The sequence below is a fragment of the Idiotropiscis lumnitzeri genome, chromosome 13 (assembly GCF_059441095.1).
Source record: "Idiotropiscis lumnitzeri isolate Australia: NSW breed Sydney's pygmy pipehorse chromosome 13, RoL_Ilum_1.0, whole genome shotgun sequence".
In the NCBI taxonomy this organism is placed as follows: Eukaryota; Metazoa; Chordata; class Actinopteri; order Syngnathiformes; family Syngnathidae; genus Idiotropiscis; species Idiotropiscis lumnitzeri.
In genome coordinates, this window is record NC_142403.1 from 18,231,998 (window position 1) to 18,258,374 (window position 26,377).

General features: G+C 42.1%; 1 protein-coding gene across 5 annotated transcripts in view; it reads left to right on the plus strand.

Moving 5' to 3' along the window:
• Positions 1 to 154: 154 nt before the first annotated feature.
• Positions 155 to 26,377, plus strand: part of sbno2b (strawberry notch homolog 2b) — a 41,737-nt gene continuing 15,514 nt past the window's right edge. For 3 of the 5 annotated variants that reach the window (XM_088312951.1, XM_088312952.1, XM_088312954.1), the window contains exons 1-4: positions 155 to 298; positions 12,010 to 12,234; positions 12,306 to 12,394; positions 15,893 to 16,022. In XM_088312951.1, the coding sequence (XP_088169077.1) occupies positions 12,127 to 12,234; positions 12,306 to 12,394; positions 15,893 to 16,022 (327 nt within the window). In that variant the 5' untranslated portion in view covers positions 155 to 298; positions 12,010 to 12,126. Of the gene's footprint in view, positions 299 to 12,009; positions 12,235 to 12,305; positions 12,395 to 15,892; positions 16,023 to 19,057; positions 19,507 to 26,377 lie in introns of those variants that run through there. The other 2 variants (XM_088312956.1, XM_088312955.1) reach the window with 2 other exon arrangements.

Below are 26,377 nucleotides of genomic sequence, written 5' to 3' on the forward strand. Positions count from 1 at the left end.
GGTTTTAATATCTCACAGTTGTGTGTAGTTTATATAAATTATGAAGTCTTTTTTCTTATTTGTACTCCATTTGACTTTCCCCCGAGCTGTTCACAGTTTTGGCATTATCGTGACGTCACGAACGGAATTATATCCCCCCCCCATTCAAAATGGCTCTCAATCAGGAAGTAGAGAACACAAGTAGCGGCGAATAAGTTGGATAAAATTCCCCATTTTCTTCGATTTGACGTCGGTCGCGGCTTGGCATTTGCCCACTTGGTCGGAGTTCGGACTGGGACGAAGCAAAGGCGACGAAAAGGTGAGTAGAATGCGAGAATTATGCCTGAAAGCGCAGGCGACACATCGGCAGCTGCCTTGGATCAAGATGAGTCCTCGGTAGCCTCTTCTTGGTGCGCATGTTATTGACATCGAGTTATGTATCTAATATAACGATACATTGTCTTATCAGTGGGATGTATTCACACTCTTCGCGTTACTTGTGACCTGACATCGAGCGGTGGCTGTCTAATACGTTAGCTCCGCTTACTACGTCGTAACAGCCGCGCATAACGCCGATTTGCTAAATAAATGCTATTTTTGGACAAGCTTTTCCCCCACTAACTTACACTAAAATGACAACTGGAGAAAACAAATAAAGACCAATCCAAATCCTGCACATTATGACGAACATTATCGTTATTTTATTGTGTTAATCTCCGTACACAATCTAACGTAGGCTACTCAATTCGGCTACAAGCTATGCTAACACAAGCTAGTAATTAGCACTGGTTCGGTTTGTATTAGTCGCATCCAAAAGACATTATTCGACGTTTTGCCGGCCGCACCGTGAAAATTCTAAACAAATGTACTTGCCGTGACGTATAGTCACGAGTATTGACGTATATTTAAGTGGCTGATTCTGTCGTTCGGCAAGCTAGCAGCGCCGATAGAGTGACACTGTAATGTATAGCTCGAGCTGCCTTCCTTTGTGCTGTGTGGAAACAGATGTGGCTCACTTCTCACAGATGTCTTCATTTTCGGTTCACTCCGACGACGATCGAGTGAAAATGACTTCGAGGGACTTGTAGGACATTTCAACACATTTTTCCATCAACACACTTGCTTTTCGAGTTGTGATCAAACATAGTTGAAATGACTTTAAATGGCTGAAAAGTAAGGCGGACACCTTGCTTTTTTTCGTTGGTGTTCGGAACCTAGCCCGGACGCGAATAGCGCAAATTCGTGAGTAGTTGACGCCACTTCAGCCTGTATTTTTAACTCGTGCTGTCAATCGATTATTTTTTTAATTAATTAATCGCAAACAATTTCGTAAATCATTGCGATTAATCGCATTTTTTTCTACTATTTTTTGGGAAGCTTTTAACCGGTAATTACTTGAATACTATCGTAATTAATGTAAAATTACGAAACATGAACTGTGATCTTTGAATTCAAGGTAATCTTAACGGGAATTTTTCATAGAAACATTTGTCAAAACTTATACAGTACTTTGAGTTGTAAGCGCCACACTCCAGCACGATTGGTTTGCAAGATCCTAGTGGTAACTTAAACAGGGTGTTTTGTTCTGATATGACATGCCAAAGATGTACAGCTAATATGGTACCGTGTTTGAATTTCGCTTTGCAAGATAAGCAAGTTATTTTTGGAGTAAAAAAACCAGAGTTAACTGAATTTAAATATTTAATCACTTGAATTAAAAAAAAAAGAATAATCTTGAGTTAACGCTTTAATTTTGCCAGTCCTATTTTAAACATATTAATAGTTCAAACACTGAATACACTCCAAACTACAATCCCCAAATAATGTCATTCCAACTCATCTAACTTTACCTTAAAGACAAATACCTGTTTGATGTAGGGAAAAAAATGCAACAGGAGTGCAAGGACGCCGGCATGTATGTTGTTTCACAAGTCAACCAGCGTAAAACCTTTTTCACACTGCACTCACTGTAAAAGATTCGCGCGGTAACATGAAATGACTGTTTGGTTGCGTTCCTATGTTTTGAATGCTGACGTAGCAGCCTACCGGGAAAAAAAAAAGCGATTGCCTCTTCTTAGACCGCAGCTCGACAATAAGTATCTTACATTGCTGCAAAAGAAATCACTGACTCTTCTCATTTTAAGAAGAAGGCGGAGGAGACAAGCAGCTGAGAAAAAAAAATATTGGATGGTTTAATTTATCGTGCCCTAGCCTGTAAATAAGGCTGCCAAAATAACTTGAAATTACTCCGCCAGCTTCTTTTCTATTGAAGTCGCTTGCCTCAAACGACTAATATTACTGCGGCTTAAAGGCACATTGGAAGGACCCGCGAGTTTGAACGGTATCTTGTTAGTTGGGTTGTACAGAAAAAAATACTGAGTATGTGAATCTCAAATTGGTAAGACTATTCCTCGATCCTGTTGCGAGAAAAGCACATTGGAATTTTGGCAGTAATACATCATTGAACCGAAAACTCTCGTCTACTTATTTTTTTCCCAATCCAGGCAAGATTCATGCAAGTCTTGGCAGAGTCTTACTGGGAGTTGTCATATCCATTTCCCTTGTCTGTGTGCATTATATTGAGAATGTTTCTTTTGAATTAACCCGGGTGACTTGGTCAATGGCCTTTGTGTCACTTGCTGTCACACCCCGTTTGAACCACATCTACCTTTTCATCTTGCTGGCGAAAACCACATTTCACCAATAGTTCTTTGACTTTTCTTTTTTTTTGTCGAGTCCACTAGCGCACTGATGCAAAGTCGTGTGAAGCAAATTTCATCTTCATGTCGTTTTAAATATGTAATACAAGTTGCATGCTTGCAAAGTGCTTTTGTTTATACCTTTTGTCCCTCAGCTGGAGGATGAAAAAAATGATGCCTTGACACACGGAAATGATCTGCATTTTTTTTTTTTTTTTTATAGGAACTCTTGAGGGGCCTCCACATAGAGCTATTGATAGTGCAAAATAACAAATTTCCCATGGGGAATATTGGAAATAGAAATACTACATTGCATGGTCAAATGCTAACATCAAGCAACTTTTATTTACCCCTCCGGCGATGGCTTAGGTAGCATGCTTATAATCATACTAATACTTAGTGCATTAATAGTGTGTTACTACCAGGGATGAAACTAGTTCTCGAGTAGCTCGGGTACCTCGATTAAAAAAAGAAATGCTCCAAGATTTTTTTTTTCTGCCTTGGGAGACCGTTTGTTTTGCACCGGCAGAAAGGCAAGTCAAGCCAGCTGCAGCAACACTTGCTCATACGGAAACACTGACAACGCGCTGTGACGGCCAACTTCAAAATAAAAGCCTTCCAAATAATACGTGGACATCAATGCAATTGCCTTGGCGGGCTTTTATTTTGAAGTTGACAAAGTTGAAATTCGTACTGATTCATTTTTAACAAACCAGGCTTTGTGAAACACACTGCATTGTTTCTAAACAAGAAAATGCAGTTTACATTTACGATAATTATTGCAAAAAAGAGAACCTGTAATTGTTCTTTGACCGCGCCAAAAAGTTTTCTCGGAATGCTCGTTTGTTGACGTTGATTCTTCAGCTTGATGATCTTTATGACACTTGTTAAGATTCTCTTCACCCAGGCAGTTTTTTTGTTTTTTTTTCAAACTGGTATTCATGAATAAGCCAAATGGAAATATACAAGTTGTTTGAAAAGATACTCTGATCAAATCAGTGATTTATCGGCTTTCTCTAACCCGCTGATCAACCCCAAAAACCCTGATCGCATAAATCCAAATTTTATATTCAAATGATGTTCAGCACTCAGAGAGAATCCACAGGAGCGTCTGTTTGTTATGGAGCTCACTTTTTTGGCAAAACAATCTGTGGTGATCCATGGTTTAGGTTTGGCTCATGCCCCTCTTTTGACTATTGTGATCCAGCCATCCGCCCCCCCCCCTTTCTTACGCCAGCCAGCCAATTGTTAGCAGTGATAAATCTCATTGATGACCTCTGGTTTGATTAGTGGGTGGGTGAAACAAATGTGGTCTAGTGTAACACAGCGATTGGAAATGCATTCCTGCTTTCCGGGAAACTCATAAGCAAGCAAGCATATAATGGATTATTGAATGGTTAGAAAACTGTGAAAGGACCAGCGGTTGTTGGTGGAAAATGAAGTTGCTCTGTTTTAGGCAAAACAAAGTGGTCTTTATGATAGCATTTTAGAACGACCCGACTCTCTGCTATGACATTGGCGTTCACCGGCGTATCAGCCAAGGCTTTCCTGGGAACAAAAGTGTCAAGATCCTTCCATGAAAAGACAGCAATGAGTCACCCACAAAGGAAATCTCGAGATTAATATTGCATCTACGTTAGTGGATGAGTGCACACTGTGTTCCTTCTCCTCAGTTATCATCCCTTTGTGTATATTAGGGCATGGGAAGTGAATGAATTATTTGTTGTCTTCCGTAAAAGTCAAGCTGTAAAATATCCGCACTGTTGTCGGCCATGCTTGGTGTTTAGGTTCCATACGGCATCCTAGAGCTGAACAATTTATTTAGTTTTAAAATCAAAATCCAGCCAAGCTCACCAGTCAGACAGGGCGAGGTACCCGCGACAGGTCATGCAAAGCAATCAGCTCCGAGCTGCTAATCGCAAGCTGGGGGGAATACTTGGCAACTAACACACACTGAGGCACAAGCTACGAGTGAGAGAGAGAGAGAGAGAGAGACAGAGAGAGAGAGAGAGAGAGCACGAGCAGTTGATGCTAACTGCTAAGCTAATATTGCGTTGCCAAACGCTAGATGCAGTAGTTTTCAAAGAGTTCTGTCTGGAACTACGTTAAAGCCGAAAAATGAACTAACTAACAGATAAATTATGAAGTGTCAAGTGAGAAAATAATAGTACAGTGAAGAGCTACACGGTTTGCTCACATCCCTAAAGCCGCAAATGATTCAGTTATGTCAGCCAGAATGAGGCGCTCATAAGGTCAAAAGTAAAATAATTGATATCTTACACATTTATAATATCAGAAGTATATTTGTGTTTGTTAGCTCTATTTTGAGCCGTAGAGTTGTGTACAATGATAGGTCTCAAAATAACATCAATTGGAGAGCGCCTTGTACCCCGATCGAGCGTCTATGTGTGACCCCCCACTTCAACGCACATCGTTTCTTGGCACCAAACCAGTCATTTTAAAGTAGTCAGGGCTTTGACTTAAAGGGGTACTCACACCAAATCAACTTTTTTATAATAGTCTAACTGTGACCAATGTAACAGTTTGCGCACAATAATATTACATGTACATTTTAGCCATAAAACCACTGACCATTTTTTGAAAAACACTATGCTACTGTATTTTAATCTTGTTCATTATGGTGATACTTGGAGAGCTAAGTATTTTTTGAGGCGATTCCAGGTTTAAATAGTTTGCGAACTACTGACCTAGACATGAATTCCAAAGCAGGGCATTAACTCTCATGCTATGCTAGTAGTCTTGAGAAGGAGCCCCTGCGGAAGAAAAAAAAAACAGCTGAGAGAGGGTGAATAGTGAGTGTGAGAAGCCACGCAGCCCTCAGTCAACGACAATCTCTGCGAAGGTGTCAGTGTCTCACGGGTTGAGCGGCAACAACCAGCAATACACGCCTGGATCAACAAGCGGGAACGGACGGGATAAAAATAGACTCGTAATAGCTCGTCAGGCTCCGTAGCGATGAATGGAAGAGGGGTGGGGATTGTGGCGTAGACGCGGGGTTGGGTTGTGAAAAGAAAAGTGTCTGCTGAGACATGCGTCTTGAGTGGTCCAACAATGTCAGAATATCTCCAGTGGCATCTTCTGTCATTTTTATTTAAAGAACGCGTCAAACAGAATCATGACATTCCAGTCTTTAGTCCTGATGGAAGAATAATGCGCTTGTGATTTCATTTGTTCCCGACAAGCCAAATTTCCGTCATTAGCATTCCCAATATTTTATGTCGTTAACACGCCTCTGCTGACTGTCGTCGCTCAAGTGGAAAAATATAGGCCAGGCAATTTTTACATACCTGTAATTGTGCTCACGTTTGGAACACGTTAACGCCCGCCATGCCGACCTTTTTAACTCTGTTTACGTTACAACCCGCCAAAGGTGACTGACTTCACGCATGTGCATTTTGTAGCACACACTTTGGAAGTTCTGAGGTTGGACACATTCCAGTCCAGCGCCTCCAATTTCCCTTTGGCACTAATTAAATTAGACATAATCTGTGGATATAAAGCCTTCTCTTAACTTTATAGGCAACGTATTAACAAAGTTTTAAATGATTAAATGCCCAGAAGGTGATTCTGGTCTGTGCCTTGGAGACTATTCACTTAAGAAAGCGCAGCTGATTTGGCAGAGAACCTTTTGTTTTACTTTTGATTTTGCCGAAGAATTTTGTGTCTTTGCTTTGTCATGACCATTTCCTGTTCTGTAAGTATAATTTAGGACTGAAATGTGATTCCTTTTTCCCACACAGACTAATATACTGCAGTTGCATACACCAATGTGTAGAAAGAAGTCAAAATTAAATCAGAAACATTTTTTTATGAAGGCGCATGGTAGCCCCCTAACTTAAATTGAATTATGCAACTTAAATTTGCACAATTTTCTGTCCGATCCGCGAGCTTCAAAAAGCCTAACATGGGGACAAGGGAAATGAGATCGGTGAAAAGATTGGTTTTATTCAAAGGGATCAGCCAATCAATGATCACCCAAAATTAGGGAGATCGGCGCTGATCCCGACCGATCCCGATCAATTGATCGGTCAACCTCAGAGAAGATCATAAAGTGCAGATTATTTTCCACTTTTCAGAATTGACAAATGTAATTTTGTGTTGTCCATGAAGCAAGCTGTCATGCTGTTGCTAAATTCCTAAGCAGACTGGCCTGTGTTTACCTTTTGGGCGTTACAAAAACGGAACAAAGTGACTGCTAATTGGACGCTTTTCCCTTTTGATCCCGCAAGGCTTTCATCTACACGTTGTGGGGCGATAGTTGTAGACGTAAAAAACACGCCATTGATCCACTACAAACCATTATTTACTTTTCTCATTCACCCTTGGTCTCTCTATTGACCCAGCGCTGTGCAGCCATCTTGGATCACATGCAACTCAGTTTTATGCACCACAAGAGGTAAATTAAGAGCCCTCTCAAGGATCTGAATCACTGCAATAGCTCACTCGTTCCCGTGTGTTGGTGGGTTCATCAGCTTGGCGGAAGTGCCACTCGGTGTAATTGACGACAATCTAATGGGGGTAAGTCGCTGCCGTGATCAATTATTTATACTTCACTGTGTGATATGCTCATCTGTGGCCAATACCGTTGTGGAACTATTCAATCCCGGACAGATGAGTTTTTGATCGTACCTGTTCTCCCGCCGATGCTGTTGTTGTTGAGCAACGAGATAATTCGGGCCAATTGCATCTCGTTGTTGCCAGGAACTCTTCTATGGGCCCAACACCTCGTGAAGGTGGTTCCTGTAGTTGGGCTGCCGATGCCGTTCCGCCTAATAGCACGTGCATGCGTGTTTGCTCCGAGGCAAATAGATGCCTTTTGTGTCGATGAATAATGTAGAGTGTTTTTGCATGACGGAGCCCTGCGTCTTCCTGGGAAGTCACCGGTTCCTTTTATGAATATTTCATCACAGCAGCTAATGAATCCATCGGGTACGGGCCCATCATAACCAGCTAATGGCCCTCTTGCAGCCGCGCAGGAAGACAGCTGGGTCCCTGATAAATTCTAACCTGATTACCACCGATGCTGACGGACATGCAGATTAGTGATGAATGGCCAATGTGTTTAGCGGTAAATAGTTTTTTTTTTGTCAGTGAAGAAAGATGCTGGAATGTGACGGAAGCCAATTGTGTCTTGGAGGAAATACAGGGGGTACTCGGTTTATGATGGTGTTCCATTTTTACTGGTACTGTGCAACTGGATGGATTTAAAATGGATCCAAAAGATCATTCTGGGTTCTGCTGTTGGCTAGAGTATGGCAAGGGATCCTGGAGGTGAAAGTATTAAAGAATTGATTCTTTTTGCCACACCACCAAAAGTTACCACTGATTATGTGAACTCTTTAAAAATGGAAGAGAACTAATTTTGCCCAGGGTTGGTGAGTGTTTCATAATCGTTGGAGATGGTCGTCAGTCGTCATGTGGATGACTAAGCAGATAAAGATAAAAGATGGTCTTTATTTGGTGTTGAAAGTACTGTTAAAGATTTATTTCATGGTAGCTTTCTACTTATTTTGGTCCCATTTCTTTTGAATAGACGAGAGTCTCAGGCGACGTTAACAACTTTTTGTTGTGTAATGCATTTGAGTCCCTGTGTTGTTTGTCAAGAAAGAGTAACGATGTAAACTGCTTGCACGCTTGCCATGAAATGGTTAGCGCTCATCTAATTAGTGGTTAAGTACATTTGATTTTTCTGCAACAATGTTTAAAGTCAACAAAGGTAGATGTTACTTTGACTTATATTTGGTTGACAATGATCGTGACAAATGTCTGGTGGTTCCACTCTTTTCTTTTGCACATTACGAATCCTTTGTGGTGCCTTTTCTAGAGGCACGGCCGCGAGACAGCCTGCACTTTTATTTTTACCCCTGCGAAAGGGGGTCATTTTGTCATCATGGCTTTCTCTGTCTATCTGGATTACACAAGAACCAGCGTTTCAGTTTTCATGCAAGTCGACTGAATGTGTGTGAAGTTAAAACCAGAGAGGATATGACATGGGCCTTTGGGGAAAATTCCTTGTGGCTCAAATGTTAGCTCTGCTATCAGTTAATGTGCAGTAACGATAGACTGATTAATCACACACATGCACACGGACAAGCGCAGTCTCAAACACGCACACACACGAACACACATTTAGCAGCTTAAGGAAGTCACACTTCCCCGGATGATCTCCATGTGCACTGGCAGCCTTTGACGCTGACTCGGACCACCAGCGCACAAGCACATTTTGGATGCTATAAAGACACACAATATGCGTCTCGTGTTTTGGAAGTGGCAGAAGCGGCTTCTCTCTATCGAACATGCAGCAAATGGTCTCAAATGTGGCTGCGATTCATTTCAGCAATTCTTTGTATTATAGTGTCGAAAGATTTTACAGTGGTGTTATTCACCTAATCTCCCTGAACGCATCTTAGATTCAGGCCACCCAGAGAGAGCGAGGGATTGAGAGTTGAGGGGAGGGGGGGGGTCGGACTCGGGAGAGGGTTATACAGAACTGTGGTAATAAACAGATTTAAAAGATAGGTCGTGTAACTGGTTTCCGTTGTCCCGTTTAAAAATAACCCTACAGGTTCTGAAATGAATAATGAGCTTGCTAGTTTTTGGTTGAATGAGCTCCTTGACTCCTCTGTGCCTCCGTGGCCGTGTTTTCGTTATTAATGTTTCATTTTCTGTTGGTCTATCCGCCCTAGCGCCAGCGCCCATCCTCCTACTGATAACGCTCCCCACCGCCTCCCTCTTCCTTCTATGCGTGCATGCGGAGGTCAACAGCTGTGGGGGGTTTATGGGACCAGAATATCTGGGGTCAGTCTTTAAATGATCAATATTGATCACGTTGCTAGCTTCGTTTAACGCTGAGATTCCAGCGACTCAAGTTGGAGCAGAAGACCCAGCATTTAAATGCCTTACGCACTCTCACTGTCTCTTGCATCCCAAATTTGACCTCGTTTCCGCATTTTTCCTCCCGTTAAGGCGGAAAAAGCTTGGCGTTTACTGGCAATGACAGTACTGTTTGCACAAAGGCAGAATGAGGCGCTGTAATTCACCACTATTCATTTTTCAAAGGTGAGCAAACTCACTGTAGCTCAAATACTAAAGTCGCACCGCCATGGTGCGTGGCGGTCCACTGGATTAGTTTCAAAATAAAGAAATTTACGTAGTCGCATTTTTTTCTTATTATTTGTAATAACGCCTTCCCCTTTTGCATTTTAATGGCCATCAATTCTACGCAGATTTGTTGTAGTTGCAGGCCACCCTGGTCCCTATCGCAAGCTGGCATCTGTTACATTAGCACAATCACCTTCAGGCTTTCTCTACAAAAAGAAATGTCAGGAAATGCCCACTAGAACATCTGAAATTAATTTGGGATTAATCAGAGGTACTTTAAACACTGGCAGGTGTGTCCTGACTCCCATTTATCATGAGTTTGAATGTGATTGGTTAATTATTAACACGGCTTCGTGCCAGTTATAGAAGAAATTGTGCAACCACATTATTTCAAGTGTGTCTTTTTTTTTTTTAACATATTAACTTCTCAAAAAGATCCCCCTTAATTAATAAATTGACTTATAAAAGCTATTGGTCAAATTAATGATTGAAAAAAGAATTCAATCATTTGTTTTGGACTCATTTTAATTTGTTGAATAATGACTAATAAAATACTGAAAAGTGTGTCAATGTCCAAAAATGTGTGCACCTGATTTTATATTGAATAACAGAATGCATGAGGATATCTAATAGATGCCCGGTGAGATACATATCATATATTTCTGTATTAAATGAATGATTCGCTAAAAAAAAAAAAAAAAGGGAATATTGCTCACTTATGTTACCTTGTTTCCATTTTTGGCCTTTGCAAACCTGAAAGTAAAATGGCCTCCCTGTGTGCACGGTGAACATTTTGGGTCTCTCTCATGCACGCACACACACACGCTCTAAGACAGACAAAGGCCCTCTTATTTCTACCCTCGTGAACTCTATTAAGGTTTATTACCCTAGCTTTGTCCCCAGTGAACACCCAGACGCATGGGACACACCGTTGCAAGAGCGCAAAGTAAAGTAGCAAGATGGGGGAGGGTGTACGGTGACACGCGTGATGAGGGTGGTGGCGGGGGGGGTGTAGCCAAACCGTAGACATTGGAGAGTACGGCGAGATTGGATTGATTCATCTGTCAAACTGGTTGAGATTTGTAGGCTGTCATTGCTGAGGGGGATCAAAAGGAGTCTGTTATGCTTCAGGCTGTTTTAAGAAGCGACTCTGAATATAAACCAGAAGACTGCTCTGAGTCGACACACACTTTAGCTCAAAATTATTCATACGCCGGATGACCACATTTTGAGTTGAAGAGAATTTTTTGTTGTTAAATGGCTACCTTTGGATTGAAAATTGCAAAAACCTGCCATTTGAACAGTCATGTATAGAACTTTATATGCTTTGTGTCTATTTGTAGCACTTATCCACTCTGGATCGGTCACCAGCCAATCGCAGGGCACATACTGACGTCCGCACGCATTGTCTTCATAGAACCGAACATACGTGTTCTTGGAGTGCGGGAGGACATGTAAACTTAACACAGGAGTGCCTGAACCGAGAACATTTCAACTGTGACGCACATGCACTAATTATTTTGTCCAATGTGCTGCATTGTTCAAGTGCGTTTTTCATCAGGTAGGTTTGTAAACCACTGTGATGACTACCAGATCCCCGTTGATGGGCATTGCATCACTTTGGATCTGAAATGTGCACAGGTTTTGAGTAGAAGAAAAAGACGAGGGGCTAAAATGGGAGGATGTTGGCTTGTCACGTCGATTACGAGGGAGAGAAATGCCAACACTGTTGAGGTCGGAGGAGTTTCGGCACATGACACTTGAACAGTGTGTGTACATTTATGGGATAAGGAGTATGTGTCACATTCAGGAGTTGAAAGTATGTGTGACAATTGTGAGAAGAAAATATAGTTCATGGAGTGAAAAAGTAATTCGCATGTAAAACAAAAAAAAAGACATTCAACTCAAGCCATGCGGTGAGTCAGCGTTGCTCTCGGCGCATTTTTTAGTTGTATTTCTGAAGAAATTATTTTGCCATTTTTATGTCATATTAATGAAATAGACTTAACTCATGCACTTTTTGAAAGTGTCACACATTTAAAAAAAATATATATATTAACGTCAAAGTCACTGTTCTCTCATGTTATTACCGAAGAAAGGAAAACGCTAGAATCAAACAACTTGTCACAGAACTTAAATAGTCTGTAGTTCAGCCAAAATGCTCTGAAACGCTGGAAACATGTGGAACTCCGTTTTTGTCTTTTTACAGGTCATGGAGAGTGTTTTTCCGTGCTAGAGGTGCGATCTGGGATACAGCCAGCAGCAGGGTTGGCAGTTTGGGCCGTTACAGAAAGCATCTCGTGGTCATGTTTGCAACTCCAGTCTGATGCCAACCCTCCCCTCAGCGCTGGCCATGGACGGGGAGAACTACCTGCATCCGGAAGGCCCTCAGCTGGACACCAGCTTGTTCTCTTTAGCCTCCTCAAACATGGAGGTACATCTTATATGCCCCTCGTCATCGCCTGTTGTTTCTGTACATGAGCTTCTTTATTTATTTATTTTTAGAGTTCCCTCTTTGCTTCCTCTGGCTCTTGGAGGTCCTTCTCTCAGCAGGCTGGATACAGCGTGCACTGCCCTATGCAATCTGGAAACCAGTAAGTTTTTTTTTTTTTATTCATGCCATTTTGTCTGCTCGCCTATTGGCCCAGGTAGTTTGCCATGGCCGCATCCTTAAAACTTGACAAGGCAAGGCTAGAAATGACAAACATGTCCACGCACTACTTGTCCCGGTGACGCGTCTTGGCTCTGGATGCTGCTGTGTTTTTATGCCGTAGTCTCCACGTTGCTGCACCAGCCCATTTGGTTTTTTTTTCTCCTCTCAAATGAAATGTGTTTCCAAGCAGTTTAGCGAGTTTAAATCTGTTACCGATGCGAATGTCGTGTCAAAAGCTTTTTAGAATATGCCACCAAGCTGTCGGCCAGACCTTGGACATGTGAATATTCTGTGAATGTTGTTGTTGCCATGGCAACCACAACCAATGGAACGGGAAACGTGATTTAATTTAAGACATGAATTGTGTATAAACTGCATGTAACACAGTTTTAGTTTGCTGTTCGAGTTTTCCACTTACAGAAGGTACCCCAAAACTGTTGTCACTCTTGGACTGGCCACCATTTATTTCATTTTGATTTAGTTTAGTGACGCAAAAATAAATCTAAATGAAGGACAATTTTCAGATCGTTATTGTGTCATTAATGCGTGTTCGTCAGTCCAAGTAAGTCCAGGCGACCAGAGGTGTTGTCCAGGTTTTGCTTGAGACCGTCTTTAATCTGACAATGTCTTTGGACTTTATGACCTCATAACTGAATTAGAGGTGATTGTCAAAGGATGTATGTGCGTGAGCACAAGACAGCCTGTGTACGCTGCACTCTCTCCGTACGCATCACAACTCTGCTGATCAGGTGGATGCGACTTGTCAGGACAGGTGACTTGAAAGTAATCCATACACTGTAAGGCAAGGCAAGGCAGCGTTGGTTGCACAGTGCATTTCATACTCGAGGTAACTCAGTGTGCTTTTCATGGTTACAAATACAACATTTAAAAAAAAATAAGTACAGAAATTAAAGATAGCTTACTAGAAGAATGTTTAGGGCGGCACGATATTGGAAAAACATGCGATATGGATGTTGACTATAGCGATATTAATATTACTGCGATATTTAACACATAGCTAAGAAAATGACATTTTTATTATTTCATGAAAGACGTACATTTTTTCTTCATGCCGCAAAATAAGCAAGCTCAATGTGTTCTTACCTCGATAATCTTCAACTATTGGGCGGCGATGTGTATTTTAATTTGCATCTGAATGGTCAAATTCAGACTGAAGCATACATTTCCATCCACCATTATTGCAATATCGATATATCTATTGTGCATTAGATAATCTCACAGGAGGATAAATGAATCTTTTTAGAATTTTATTTCCCCCCTCAGTGCTTCCAAACACTAACTTTTTGTACTCCGTTCTGAAGGGGTTTGTTAACAAAACACGGTTTTGTAACAGCCCATGTTTGATGGAAGTGAATCAAGGTATGCCGGATACTCGTCTCACTTGTTGACACTGCCCGCAGCCAGACTCGATGGATAATTGCAACCTGTTGATAACATGCGGGTTTCGCATTTCATAATTGTGCTGGCTGGAAGGAAGAGACGGCTCACAGTTACATAATATCAAGCGACATTGTTACTGTAGACCTCCAGTGAAGTGTAACCCCGTCGTGCCATGCAGAAATGAGTAAATGAATATTTTGCAGTACTAAAGGTGTTCTTAGTACACTCGTACCTAAAAGTCCCCCACAGTCTAATCTGTTCTGCTCGTGAACATATTCTAAGCAGAATGTTTCATTTTAATCGGTGACAAATCCGTATTGCTGATGTGCAGCCTACTTGGCTTCCAAACAAGGGGAAAAGTTACCAGGCCACTTCCAGTTCTGTCCCGGTGCAGTGCCACAACACCATAAGGAAAATAGTATCAAAATTGACTGTGTCTAGACATGCTACGGCAGACCAGTCTCTTGGCTAACTTGTTTACCAGCAGCCAAACCAGTTAAGCATGTCTGACCGTTTTAGTGTGTGATAACATTTTGGTAAGCACCATGCACTGAAATGTGAGGATGAAGTGAAATGTTTGAAGTCCTAAGCTGTTTTCGCACTGCACTTAGCAAAGGACAGTAAGCCATCGACCAACGGAATCTAATGTACTGCCGCGATGCCCCCTCCAAAAGCTTGTTCATGGCCAAACCAGCTGCTCGGAACGTTTGCACCATCCTGCCGTTGTCCCTGCAGCTTATGGCGGGCGCCACAAATAACCAAGTGGAGTTTGTAAGCGCCTGCACGCCACGCTGAAAACAAATGCCTCGCAAAGTAATTTTGGCACAACGAGTCCCCACTTTGACTGTGCAAATTGGTGCAAAAAATGTTATGTGCCACTCACTGAGGACTCCTCGGATTGCCAAGTTGCATGCGTTGGGCCAGAATGACTTGTCAAATTGTACTGTATGTCATGTGATGGCTTTAAGGGCCAGGAAGGGGATCTCCAATTTGGGAAAATGTTTCCATTTATTTTATTTCATCAATTGCTTGAAAGCAAACACTTGTCAGGACATTTGTGGGTTGCTCGTCCATTGATCTTTTCAACCCAATCCGTAGTTTTGGTCGGCCCTGACCTTTTTGTACCGAATCAGCAGCGACATGCACAATCATCAACACATTTGTATTTTTTTTTCTTATCTTCCACTGTTCGAATGTGTTAAACTTTCACGTGATCTCTGACCCTTACTTGGGGACAACAAGACAAATCCTACAAATAGCATTGGCAGAGCTCAGCCCTACTGAGCTCTGAGCTCTGGCAGACAAGCAAAGTAGCTGTGCGCTACAACGGTTCCACCTGAACAAAGGTTTGCTTTTGGTGTTTGGGTGTGTGCGGTATTTGCCTTTTTCAAAGCACTGAGGCTCATAACGATATAATGAGCTGCACTCACGCAATGAAGTAGAATTATCTTGGGTTGGTGGCCGGTTCACAGGAGAATTATAGAAGTGAAACGTCTAGAATGCATGCCAGTTGACTTCCAAGTTTATTTCAGAACAGATTTTCACTGAGGAAATAATGTTCTGTGCATTTTTTAATTCCCTAATTTTTCGAAACATTTTAGCCATGCTAGAACAGGAATAGGGAACAGGACGTTATTTGCTAAGAATGTCTGTACATTAATTTTCTATAATCCGTCTCAAAAACAACTTGATATGGTGACTGAAATCATACTTAGGAAGAAAACCTAAAACTTTCATCAAGCATCAGGCTCATAGATGTCAAGACGTGTGGAGGAATTAATTAAAAAAAAAAACTTTGAGAAAAATAACTGCAGCTTAGCTGTGAAAAATTTTAAACAAAAATAAAAGCTCTGCTGAGATCTGTTGGTCTGAATTTAAGGCTCACTTGGCCAGAAAAATGTGGTTACAAATTTGAAATTGAATTCCGTGTTTGATTCTAGGTTCCTCTCTACATTTTCACAGACTTTTCCAGTATGGAGCAGTAAAAAAATGGATAAATATGCATTACATCTCTCTCTCTCTTTTTCTCTCACTTCAGGCAATACCACTTGAACAGCAGCAGCGCTACCACCGCCACTACCCCGGATGTCCACCTTGACATGTACTCTACGTTCTCAGACATGGATTTCTCCTGCCTCAACCTCCCCAGAAATGGCGATTTCTCCCAGGTTGGTGAATGGCAAGAAGTACAAAAAAAAAAAAAACAGCGTCTCCCGCACTTATCAGAGGGAGGGATCTCGGCTTTTCATCCTGTCTTCCTCCTCTGTGTGTATGTGTGTAATCATTCACCTTGCCTAATGTACCATAGAGCCCACTGATTAAAGCCTTGTGTTGTCTAGACAACCACAGCGCATGTCCACACATGTCAACACTGTAATTTGACATTCTTCTACACTTAAACTCAGCCAGAAATCAAGATCATTTTAAACGTTTAAAAACCGAGAAGTCTCAAGTGGTTTGACCTGGAATTGTGACAGAGGATGACAGGAATCTGTAATTCCGCTGCTGTCTCTGCTAGTGTATTACAGTTTGTAATCTGAATACAATTAACATTTATTATTGTTGCAAGGCAAAATAAGATCCTTTTTTGCTAACCGAACTTCATAAATCTCGCCCGTCAAACTATCAGTGCAACGAGGTTGAGTGCTACTGTAGCCGGTAGACTGCTTGCGTGCTGGGCACTTACAGGGAAAAAGGTTCCCCAACTCTCCTTAAAAATACATTTTGCCGAAAGCGGGGCGCTCGATCACGTTTGACATCTTTATTTCAGATGTACTGATAAACATCAGCTTCTGCCGCTGTCTAATGCTATCTCGTTTACGGATAGAGTGGCGGCAGTCAACGTGACAAGCTTTGATCGATGCACAGACCTGACTCAACCATGGCACGTGACGTTTGCATTTGCATTCATGTAATGTCGAATGACAGGAATTGTCGATTCTAGTGTCCGACGCAAAAATGTCAAAAAATGTGAACTAGAGCACATTAATAAAAAATGAGGAGGAATAAAGTTGACCACTGGGATTTAAATACTGTGCAGACAAACACCCCACAGGTGGGGCAATTTGGAGAACATTTTATTTGGTCAAATGTAGCACGGCAAACCCACGAGGGGTGGAGGAATGGGGGGGGCCACAAAAGCGTTTGACATCTCGCTATGCATGTCTGATCATTCGAATGGCTGGAGCAAGGAGGTTCTTTTGCAGCAATGACCAAGCCAAGTTTGTTTCTTCCGTTAGCCTTCTAAGCTAAAAGTTTGCGTTTGAGTGCTCATGATTCATACCCAAGCCTCTCTGGTGCCACTTTGATTACTACAGGCGCACGCACACACATTCGGCAGAGGATTCCCACTTATATGATGACACCATGGACAGGCGCCGCTCTGTCTATGAGAGTCTTTTCTCCGTTTCAGTCTCACAAAGATGGATATTACTGTTTATTATCCTGATGTGATATCATGGATTCCTGGAAGCTGGGGGTGCAAATGGACCCCATTTGTCTCACTAGCAATGGAAACAAATTGTTTTTTTTTTCTTAATATATCTCAATGTTCTGTTTTCACAAACCAGAAGAGTTAGTGTGGTTTTTGAGCTGCTTGTTGTGGAATACTTTTACCAACAGATGATCATGCTTCTTTTTTTTTTGGCATGACAGCCTTGGATTCAAGTAAAAGAACCTCCCTCTGGATAAAAATGTGCATGTTCTTCATGCACAAATAAATGTTTTGACTCAGAAAAGCACATCAAGATATCCGTATTTACCTGGTGTTCCACCTGCATGCGGTGAAATGTTGTCATCTTTTGCGGTTTTACTTTTTGTTGCCAAAACATTTGATATTCTCACCTCTAGTGCAAAATGAACAGACGAGTTTAAACTGCTGCATCTGCAACCTTGTATATCTACTCGAACAGAGACTAACAGACCACTGTCGAAGCCAGCCTTGTATCGCTTTGGATTTGACAACAGCACCACTTTTGAGTCGAAGGTTAAGATTGGGAGGCGAGTCTTGGCTAGTCGTGTCTGTTACAAGAGAGAGAAATGACAATACATTGGAACTTGGACAAGTTTAGGTACCTCACGCTTGAAGTATGTACAGTAGATGTGTGGTATAACAGTAGGTGTTGCGGTAGGTCGTGGAACATGTTCACCATTGTGAGAAAAGATGACTCAGTTCTTGGAGTGAAGGATAACCACCGTGGAAAAAAGCCACACGGTGCCTGTCTGTAAATTAATTAATATTTTGCCATCAAAACGCTTTCGCAGTCTTTTTTTGTTTTACTTTGAGGCGTCACCAAAGGAAGAATATTAGCGTCAAATTCACTTGTTTCTTTCCACAAAAAAAGTGTCTGCAAAAGCCGGGTGTTTTCAGTTAAACTCAATCATGTTGGTGATTACTGTTTACTAAAGAACTGAAAGTGAAAGAAAAAAGTCTCGATTTCATTTTGATAGCTTTGGTGCTAATATTGTCCCCAAACGCAATAATCTGTGGGTCTTAGAAGATCAGATGGCAACATTGGGAGCTCTGCTTTCAAAATAGCTGGCAGAGAATGAGTTAAATTTCAAACCAGTTTTTCCCGTCAGGACAAATCTACAAATAAATGTGCATCACTGCAGGCATTGTAGTCGGGAACATTTTAACGCGCTCAACTGACTGACAAGATTGAACAGAAATAAATCACCATACTAATTCAGCTATTTACTGAATAAAATTCCTCACCCGTCGATGGCAAAAGGCATTTTAAAAAAATATTGTCTGGAGTTAATGTTGATAGGTTGGGTCGTGTATAGTGTCTGTATTTATGTTATCTGCAGGGTAAAATACATTTTGTCTAAATAATTGCATTGCTGATATTTTGCTGAGCAGCCAGGTACTTTTCGGTCAAAGGGTACAATTTTTGGTTCTCTGGTTATCACACTTGGGTTTGATTATGGTTCAAAGCCCAAGGGATTTAACTTTAGAAGCTGTCGAGGTCTCAATAGTGAGCTGTAACGGGGGGAAAAAAGGGGGGGGGGCAAGCGCATTAGTTTTCTAAATATAATAACTGTTATAAAAATGTGTGTTGCAGGCCAATTAAATATTGCAGTTCACGGTGGTGTGCAAGGAGTGGCCGGTTTTAGAGCGCAATTCTGTTTACACTACAAATGCGGTTGAGTTACACCATGTACAGTAAAATGGGTCTGACTGCCGGTAACTGTAGTCACTTACCAACAAAAGCATCATTTCCTGAAAACTCCTCCTCCTTTACTCCCTCCCTCGGCCCTCCCCTCCTCTGCTCCCTCACTGGCTCTCAGGCCACCTCTTTGAGGAACTATTAGTGCACAACCACCATGACATATCACTCAGCGTCAATACCCTAGCGGCCTTTTTCTAGACCTGGGTGGTGCTCATTGACCAGAGCGTCACCTCCAGCGTAGGCAGATGTGTTGTGTTCAAACGGAGAGGAGCCGTGAAAGGACTGAGCGGGTCCCAAAGGCTGTAAGGTGATTAGAAGCCCATGGATCAGGCTCTTGGTCTCAGCGCTCCAAGGTGAAGCAGGAGTGTGTGTCTGAGTGTGTGTCTATCCCCCTCCCCTTCAAGCCGATTTTGGACCCATGTCGCTCATGCAGTTCTGGACTAAATTGTATTCACAGCTGGGACGGCCACTTCCCAAGGTATTTGTACGATTTACTTGTTTTGTCTTCAATTAATCGTTAGCAGAGTTTTGCAAATTGCGGGTCGGGACCCAAAGTGGGTTTATCGGCTTGCCTGAGAAAACGCGGTAATGTATTTTATTGGTGAAAGTCACTAAGGATATAGTTTAATTTATGATTGGTATACACGCCTGACCTCTTTGCAAGTTGCGTGGGTTGATTTGCCACACTGTGACCAGTCCAGAGTGTCGTTCGCCTTTTGCCACGAGTCAGTTTTGATAGGTCCCAGCTACGAACGGGAAAAACTTTGTCGAAAATTGATGGATGGAATTTGTATTGATCATCAGTCAAGCAGACCCAAATCCTTGGCAAAAAAAAAAGTTTTTGGGAGTTGTGTCATCTTTGTTCTTTATTAAGGCAAGGCTTTGTTTATATAGCGCGTTTCACACACACACAAGGTAACTCAGCGCGCTTCACAGATTCTTGTGCGTATGTGACATATTTCAATAAATTCAAGTTGTGAGAGAGCTGCTCTCTCAAGAAAATTTGAGATTCAACGCGGAACATTGTCTGCTGTTTGATGGGGGCACGTCTTCGACTACTTCGTAAGGGTGAAAATGCTCTTGTCACAGCTGCGGTCATCCCACACGTCTGTCAGCCCGCCAATTGCATTTGATTGCTTATTTAGGATGTGTTTGCACGGGAAACTGACTGTAGTATGTCACCTTTGATCACAAAAAAGTCATATAAAGAAAGATGGTAACGCAATTTTTCTAAGTTGACCATTGAGGGAAGTCATACTCCACACTTCACCCACTTGTCATGTATTCCATTCCAGTAAAAGCAACAACCTGATATTATGTCAAGCTAAGTAGCACTCACTTGTCCGTTTCGGTATTGAAAAACAGTTTTCGGGTTGACCCTGGACTCGGGACTGAGTCCACACGTAGTCCAGTGCTCCACTCATGACAAATGGCTGCTTGTCTCACGCATTCTATTCCAGGAAAAGCGAGAACCCGATATCATGTCATTTGAAGTAGCACTCGCTTGTGTGTTCTGATTTCCCTTTGCACTGTCAGCATCATTAATTACCTGGATTTAGCCTTGAGTCATCTCTGCTGTATTTCATATTAGCAGGAAGTCCCGAAAGCTGGAGACGTAGCACGATTGTCAGTTTCCTGGTTTTCTGGTTAAACGTCAACCGTGACCTCTTCATGCAGCTTACTGGAAGTGAATAGACAACAATTGATGAGTCGTGCACCGGTGGCCAATCCAATAGGGGGGAGAGTATAAAGGAGCGGGATTATTTGTGTACTGCTGATAAAACGCATTAAGTGTCGCAAATTGTTTAAGAATTCAAATGGTTGATGCGCCTCATTCAGTCCACCTAAAATGTGAATGTTGAGGTTTATTACTTCTTTCTTCTCATGATCAATTCCAGCTTGCCTCCCATGTGAAGCAAATGGCCCATGTGAACTGTGACACTTTATATTTTTTATTCCCTTACGTTTTACAAGAGCTTGTCTAGACGCATGTGACGACTTTGCACACATGATTCAAACTGAAAACAAAACCCCCGTGATTGCCAACTAATGGTCACGGCATTTGTGGACTTCCTCATGGCCACAACTCAGATGCACGGCCATCCTTTCTTTCTTGTTTCATAGCGCGATCCTTTTTGTCCCTACTTTTCATTTACATTTCTTATATTTATGGTGTCAGCTTTATGTCCACCGCACTCCAAGCGGCACTGTCGAAATCGACTGATTTGTCATACAGTACTATATAGTTTATATTGTATTTTACAGAAAAAAAGACACAGCCATATTTATCATTTTCTTGATCAGAAAATAAGCTGAAACACATTTGCACAGTTGGTGTCCCCAGACGTACCCCGTGAACTTCCACGGGGACGCTCCCGCTCCATTATGTTGACTGCGGTGACGAGGTCAACAGCTGAGCGCGGAATACGGCTTGTTTCACTCAGCTGAGCGTTAGGAGAAGCTGAAGTCATAACCCTCAGTTTGTCCGCTTCACTCACACACCATTTAGATATTGACATGCAGGACGGCTGCTTACACTGCAAACAACAGTGACATCGTTCTCACTGACAGCTCAAGTATTTGCTCCTCGTCCTGCTGAGGAACTGGGCTGGAAGCCAAATCCAAGATCAACAGAAAGGCACACATGTGAAGTTTAGGGATGGGGAAAATGGGAAGACTTTGGACTGGTGACGTCTCTTGTTTGAGTTCTCTGCCTTGGAAAATGCAAGCAAGCGTGCAACGCGTAGGCGGGGGAAGCCCTGAGCGTGGCCCGTCTTGTATGCGCTCTGAAATTCACCGCAATGTGGCCAGTGAACAAATACCAGAGTTCTTGCCTCCTTGCATTTTCAACGTAGTCGGCGTATCTCAAATGTAGCTGGCAGGAAAGCAAACCTAATTTACTTTGGATGCCTCAACCAACGGTGCACGTTTTAATCTCGAACAATCCCGCCCTCTTACCTCTTTTGACTCTCCGTCCTCCCAGCTTTGATTTGTGTCTAGTTTTTGTTATATTTCGATCCTGACTGTTCTGTCAACTTCTTTGTTTACCTAGTGTCGCTCAAAAGTCTTGTTGCTTTAAAGCATGTCTAATAGCTCTTCGACCTGGTATTGATCCTCATGACTTTTTTTGCACAGAACTCAGCGAAAGCGGAATATGTACACAACTGGGGTGTTTGCCTTTACACAGCGACATGGCATCTCGCACGCTTGCTGAGTAGTGACAAATTGCTTTTAACGCAACCACACAGAAAGAGTGAGTGTCAGGTGTTAAATTTCACACTTGGCATTCTCTTACACACAGGTGTCATCCCTAGAATTTGATAGAACCCCCAAAGGCAGGGGGGGATTACAACCAGTTTGAAAGGTTTAATTAGTCTGGTCAATTTTTCCTCGGTCACTGTTTTCTATATAGTGGATATCAAAGAAAAAAGTATACACATCCCTGTTCAAATGTCAGGTTGTTATGAGAGGGGCCGTAGAAATAAATGACTTCTCCACTTCTCCATTTTTATTTTATTTTATTTCAGACAGTAAGTGGGGCACACTCTGAACTGGTTACCAGCCAATCGCAAAGGCACACATAGTCAGACAACCATTCACACTCACAATCGCACCAAATGTGGCTGCAAAAGTGTGCACACCATCTTCTTATGACTGGCATGTGTCTGGAGTCAGAATTAACCAATCACATTTCTTCTCGCCTTAAATGGGAGTGGAACTGACGTGAGCTTGCCTTGCACTGCATGGGTTTGTGTTAGAAAAACATCACTTCATTGACGGCGCTGGCTGCTGAGTTGGCCACTCGGGCTTTTAGCTCAACTTCCAAGACAGTGACCCAGTGGTGACCTGGGTTCGAACCGACAGTAGTTGCGAGCTGGCTCGTACACTAACTGCATTTTCAGACTATTCATAATTCCCTCCATTGGGTCTAAGGCCCCAGGTCCAGCTAAAAAACAACAGTCCTAAGACATGATGCGGCCACCACTGTGGTCATGGTGTTTTGTTGCAAATTATGGCCAAAACGCTCAACCTTGGTTCATTGGACCAGAACAAAATCTTATTTGTTTTGGTCCGACAACAAGTGACTACGATATCATTTTACGTTCTATATGATAATAGTAACATTCAAAATGATAAAAGTAATTTTAAAAACTAAACTTTGTATTACATTGATAAAACCACTAATAAAAAAAATTCAATAAAAAATAACATTTATATTGTTTATTTAAAAAAAAATAAATGCTGGCCTGTGGCTTTGGGCAAGTTTTACTTTTTGGCCCAATGTGTATTTGAGTTTGGTGTAAAAAGCAAAGGTGAATAAATTCTGCATCTTCTGCTATGGCTACTTAGCAGGATCCCTGCTTAGAAAAAGTTTAGCTGCAGACGTGCTTATATTTGTATGTGTGGACTTCCTCGTATGCTCGTGCTGGTCCGTATCATTACGGTCATGTGATAAGCAATGACTTTGCTGTTTTTATATGCAGAACAGCTGGACAGCTTCCTGACAGTCGCACATTATTGCATTTTCATGTTGCATTAGCAAAGTGTGTTAAGTTTGCTTGAAACATTTTTCCATGAATTAATTCCGCTGGTATCCACAGCATTGGACAGATTGCTTGCTAATGATATGCGCCTCCTCTCATTCATCCCAAGGCACACAAGTGCTGTAATTTACAGCCTCTGCGTGCAGCACAGCAACTTGCTTGTCACATTACGTTCATTTGATCAAAAGATTGCCCAAGCGCTGAGGGGAAAAGAAGACGTGTGACTGCGTTGGGAAAGCGGGGCAAAAGTGAAGGATGTGAAAGGCTACTTTTGTTGAATAGCACATGGGTGGAGAAATGACAGGAAAAGCATAAGCCTTCACATGCCCTTCTGTGAAGATGTACGTCATCTCCTGGAAGCCATTTTGGAAAGAGACACTTGCAGAAACATGCATGATGTGTGGCTTTAAAAAAAAAAATGTAATTTGGATTAAGAAGACAGAGTGAGGCAGGATTAGCGGTTGCATGGATGCGTTGGCTGTGTGCTGCAGAAGGAGCCAGATTAGCATCAGAGCGGTTGGAATTCGAGCCTTATCTCTGTGCGGCAGGGCCCAGTTTTGGGAATAGATGAACCGGCTCCGGGTACACGTCTGCCGCTGGACAACTAACACTGCAGCCTCTGTTCCGCTCCGCTTGACAACTCGATTAGCATGGCGCTGAGCTCGGAGGTGTCTCGCTTTAGCACGAGCCCGACACACTTTTCTCGCATTGCTTACGCAGGATGGTTGCTCCAACCCACATTTCACATTTTTAGTTATAACTCAGATGAAAAATTGCTTCTAGTTATTCTGAATTCCCTCAAACAATGTAAAGTGAACTGTGAAAGCATTGCCAACACAAATTGGTGACCTCACCTCATCTGAGAAAATTTCATTTTAAATGAAAGTGAACAAAAGCATTTCAACAAAATATATGTCTTTGACACACCACAGTATTTAGAAAATAAAACATTAGCAAGATTTATTCATTTAATTCTTTTCAATTCAGCGGGCCGGATTAAAACATTTAATGGGCCGCATGTGGCCCCCGGGCCGTAGTTTGCCCACGCCTCGTATACGGAGCATCCAGACGACTTCCTCCTTGAAGTTGCAGGCGACGCTATTAAGAATTGTTTGACAGCTTTGAATTGTTGACTTTTGAGGCACGTTTATCCCGAAAATGGGAGTGAAGCTACAAATTATTTGACTTTAAAACTGGAGTCATTCGAGTGGGAGGAAATACCAAAATGTATCTTGCGCCCCACCGTTTATCATCCTGTGACATTGACAGAAGAGCCCCTCCAGTAACTGCGCCTGCGGTAAACAAAGGCCTTCTCGCCGCTGTTTAAGAAAAATGTGTCCTGTTTTCCTCCTTTTAAAGTGCTTCTTATCTGTGTGCTTCCACCATGGCGCCTCTGCAAAATGAAACCTTTGGTGGTGAGGTGTTTTTTTTGTTTTGTTTTGTTTTTACTCATTTGTTGCAGCCAGACCAGCTCAGGAATGAAATGGGATAATGAAGACTCAAAGCTGATGAGAGAGGTTGTAGAAAGTAAAGTGCCGATCCCCCACCCCTGTGCAGGAACATGCACCCCTCCATCCCCCTTAAGGCAGCCAGCCACAAACGAGTACAACTCAGTTGAGCCTGTTTTGCATGCCCGATCTTGCCCCCAAGATGTGAATATACTCTTACAAAGAGAGCGAACAACGATGGCGGTGCTTCCACGCTGCGGTCAGCAAGTCACTTCTGCAACATCAGAGCACAAAAATAACACCCGTGTGTTTGTGTGTTTACCACCCTCGCCTGTGCCCATTCCCTCCTCATGTAGTCATGTTGGCATGAATAGCCCCCTGCGTCTCGTCCTCTCTCGCCTGTCAGACATCTTCTGCGGAACTGTTGAGTAATGCGCGGTGGTAATTAGTCGAGCATATTGTTGAAAGAGCGTCACAATGATGCCCGTAGGTTTCTTGGACGGCGGAGATCACGTTTATAATCTGGACTGCGTCGCCGTGAAATGTAGGACACTAGATTACTGCAAGCGTAACCTTTTAAGAAGCTGCTTTCAAACACATTCCTGTTGTCATTTCCCAGAAGTGTACAAAAGGAACTACAACGATCTTTAATTTACTATGCATGCAGTGTATTAATAAAAATTTCAGCATTCCAACATGTCCTACAACTGTGAAAGGTTAACCAGTGTGTGGATAGAAATTAATCAAAACAAAACCGCTTATCCTTTGAAGACACAGACAACAGGAAGCTCTTGATAATGACATGGGCTTGCCTGTTGTGTTATTTGTCCTTTATTTATTCAGATAAGGCAATTGAGAGAAGATTCTCATTTTCAATGCTGTTTCGATAATGTGAGCAAAAATATTCAAATTTTTGGTGAAGCCAACTTTTTCCATTGAACTCAATATATTTATTTGTAAACATTTTGAGTAATCCGTTTTTTTACGAATAATATCAAAATGTATTGCAAAGAAAATACTTATTTGTCAGAAAATGAGTGGCTACTTCTCTGATTTCCGCCACTTTTTGAAGTCACATCAAAGCAGGACAAGCTAACGTTAGTCATGCGAGTAAATCTTGGAATCTGCCACCAGAGCAAATCAATAATATTCATTTCACCGGTTGTAGGCACGCTTACTCTCTTAGATCGTTGCAAACAAGTTGTATAATGTATATTGTGCTCGTCTTCTGAAATGTTGTTCAAACTCCCTAATCGTGCTCGTTGTCCTCTGCTGAGGTCCATCATTTTGTATTCACGCCTATGACATATGAAGAGGGTGTTCCGTTAATTAATGCGCAAACTCAAGAAATCCTCTT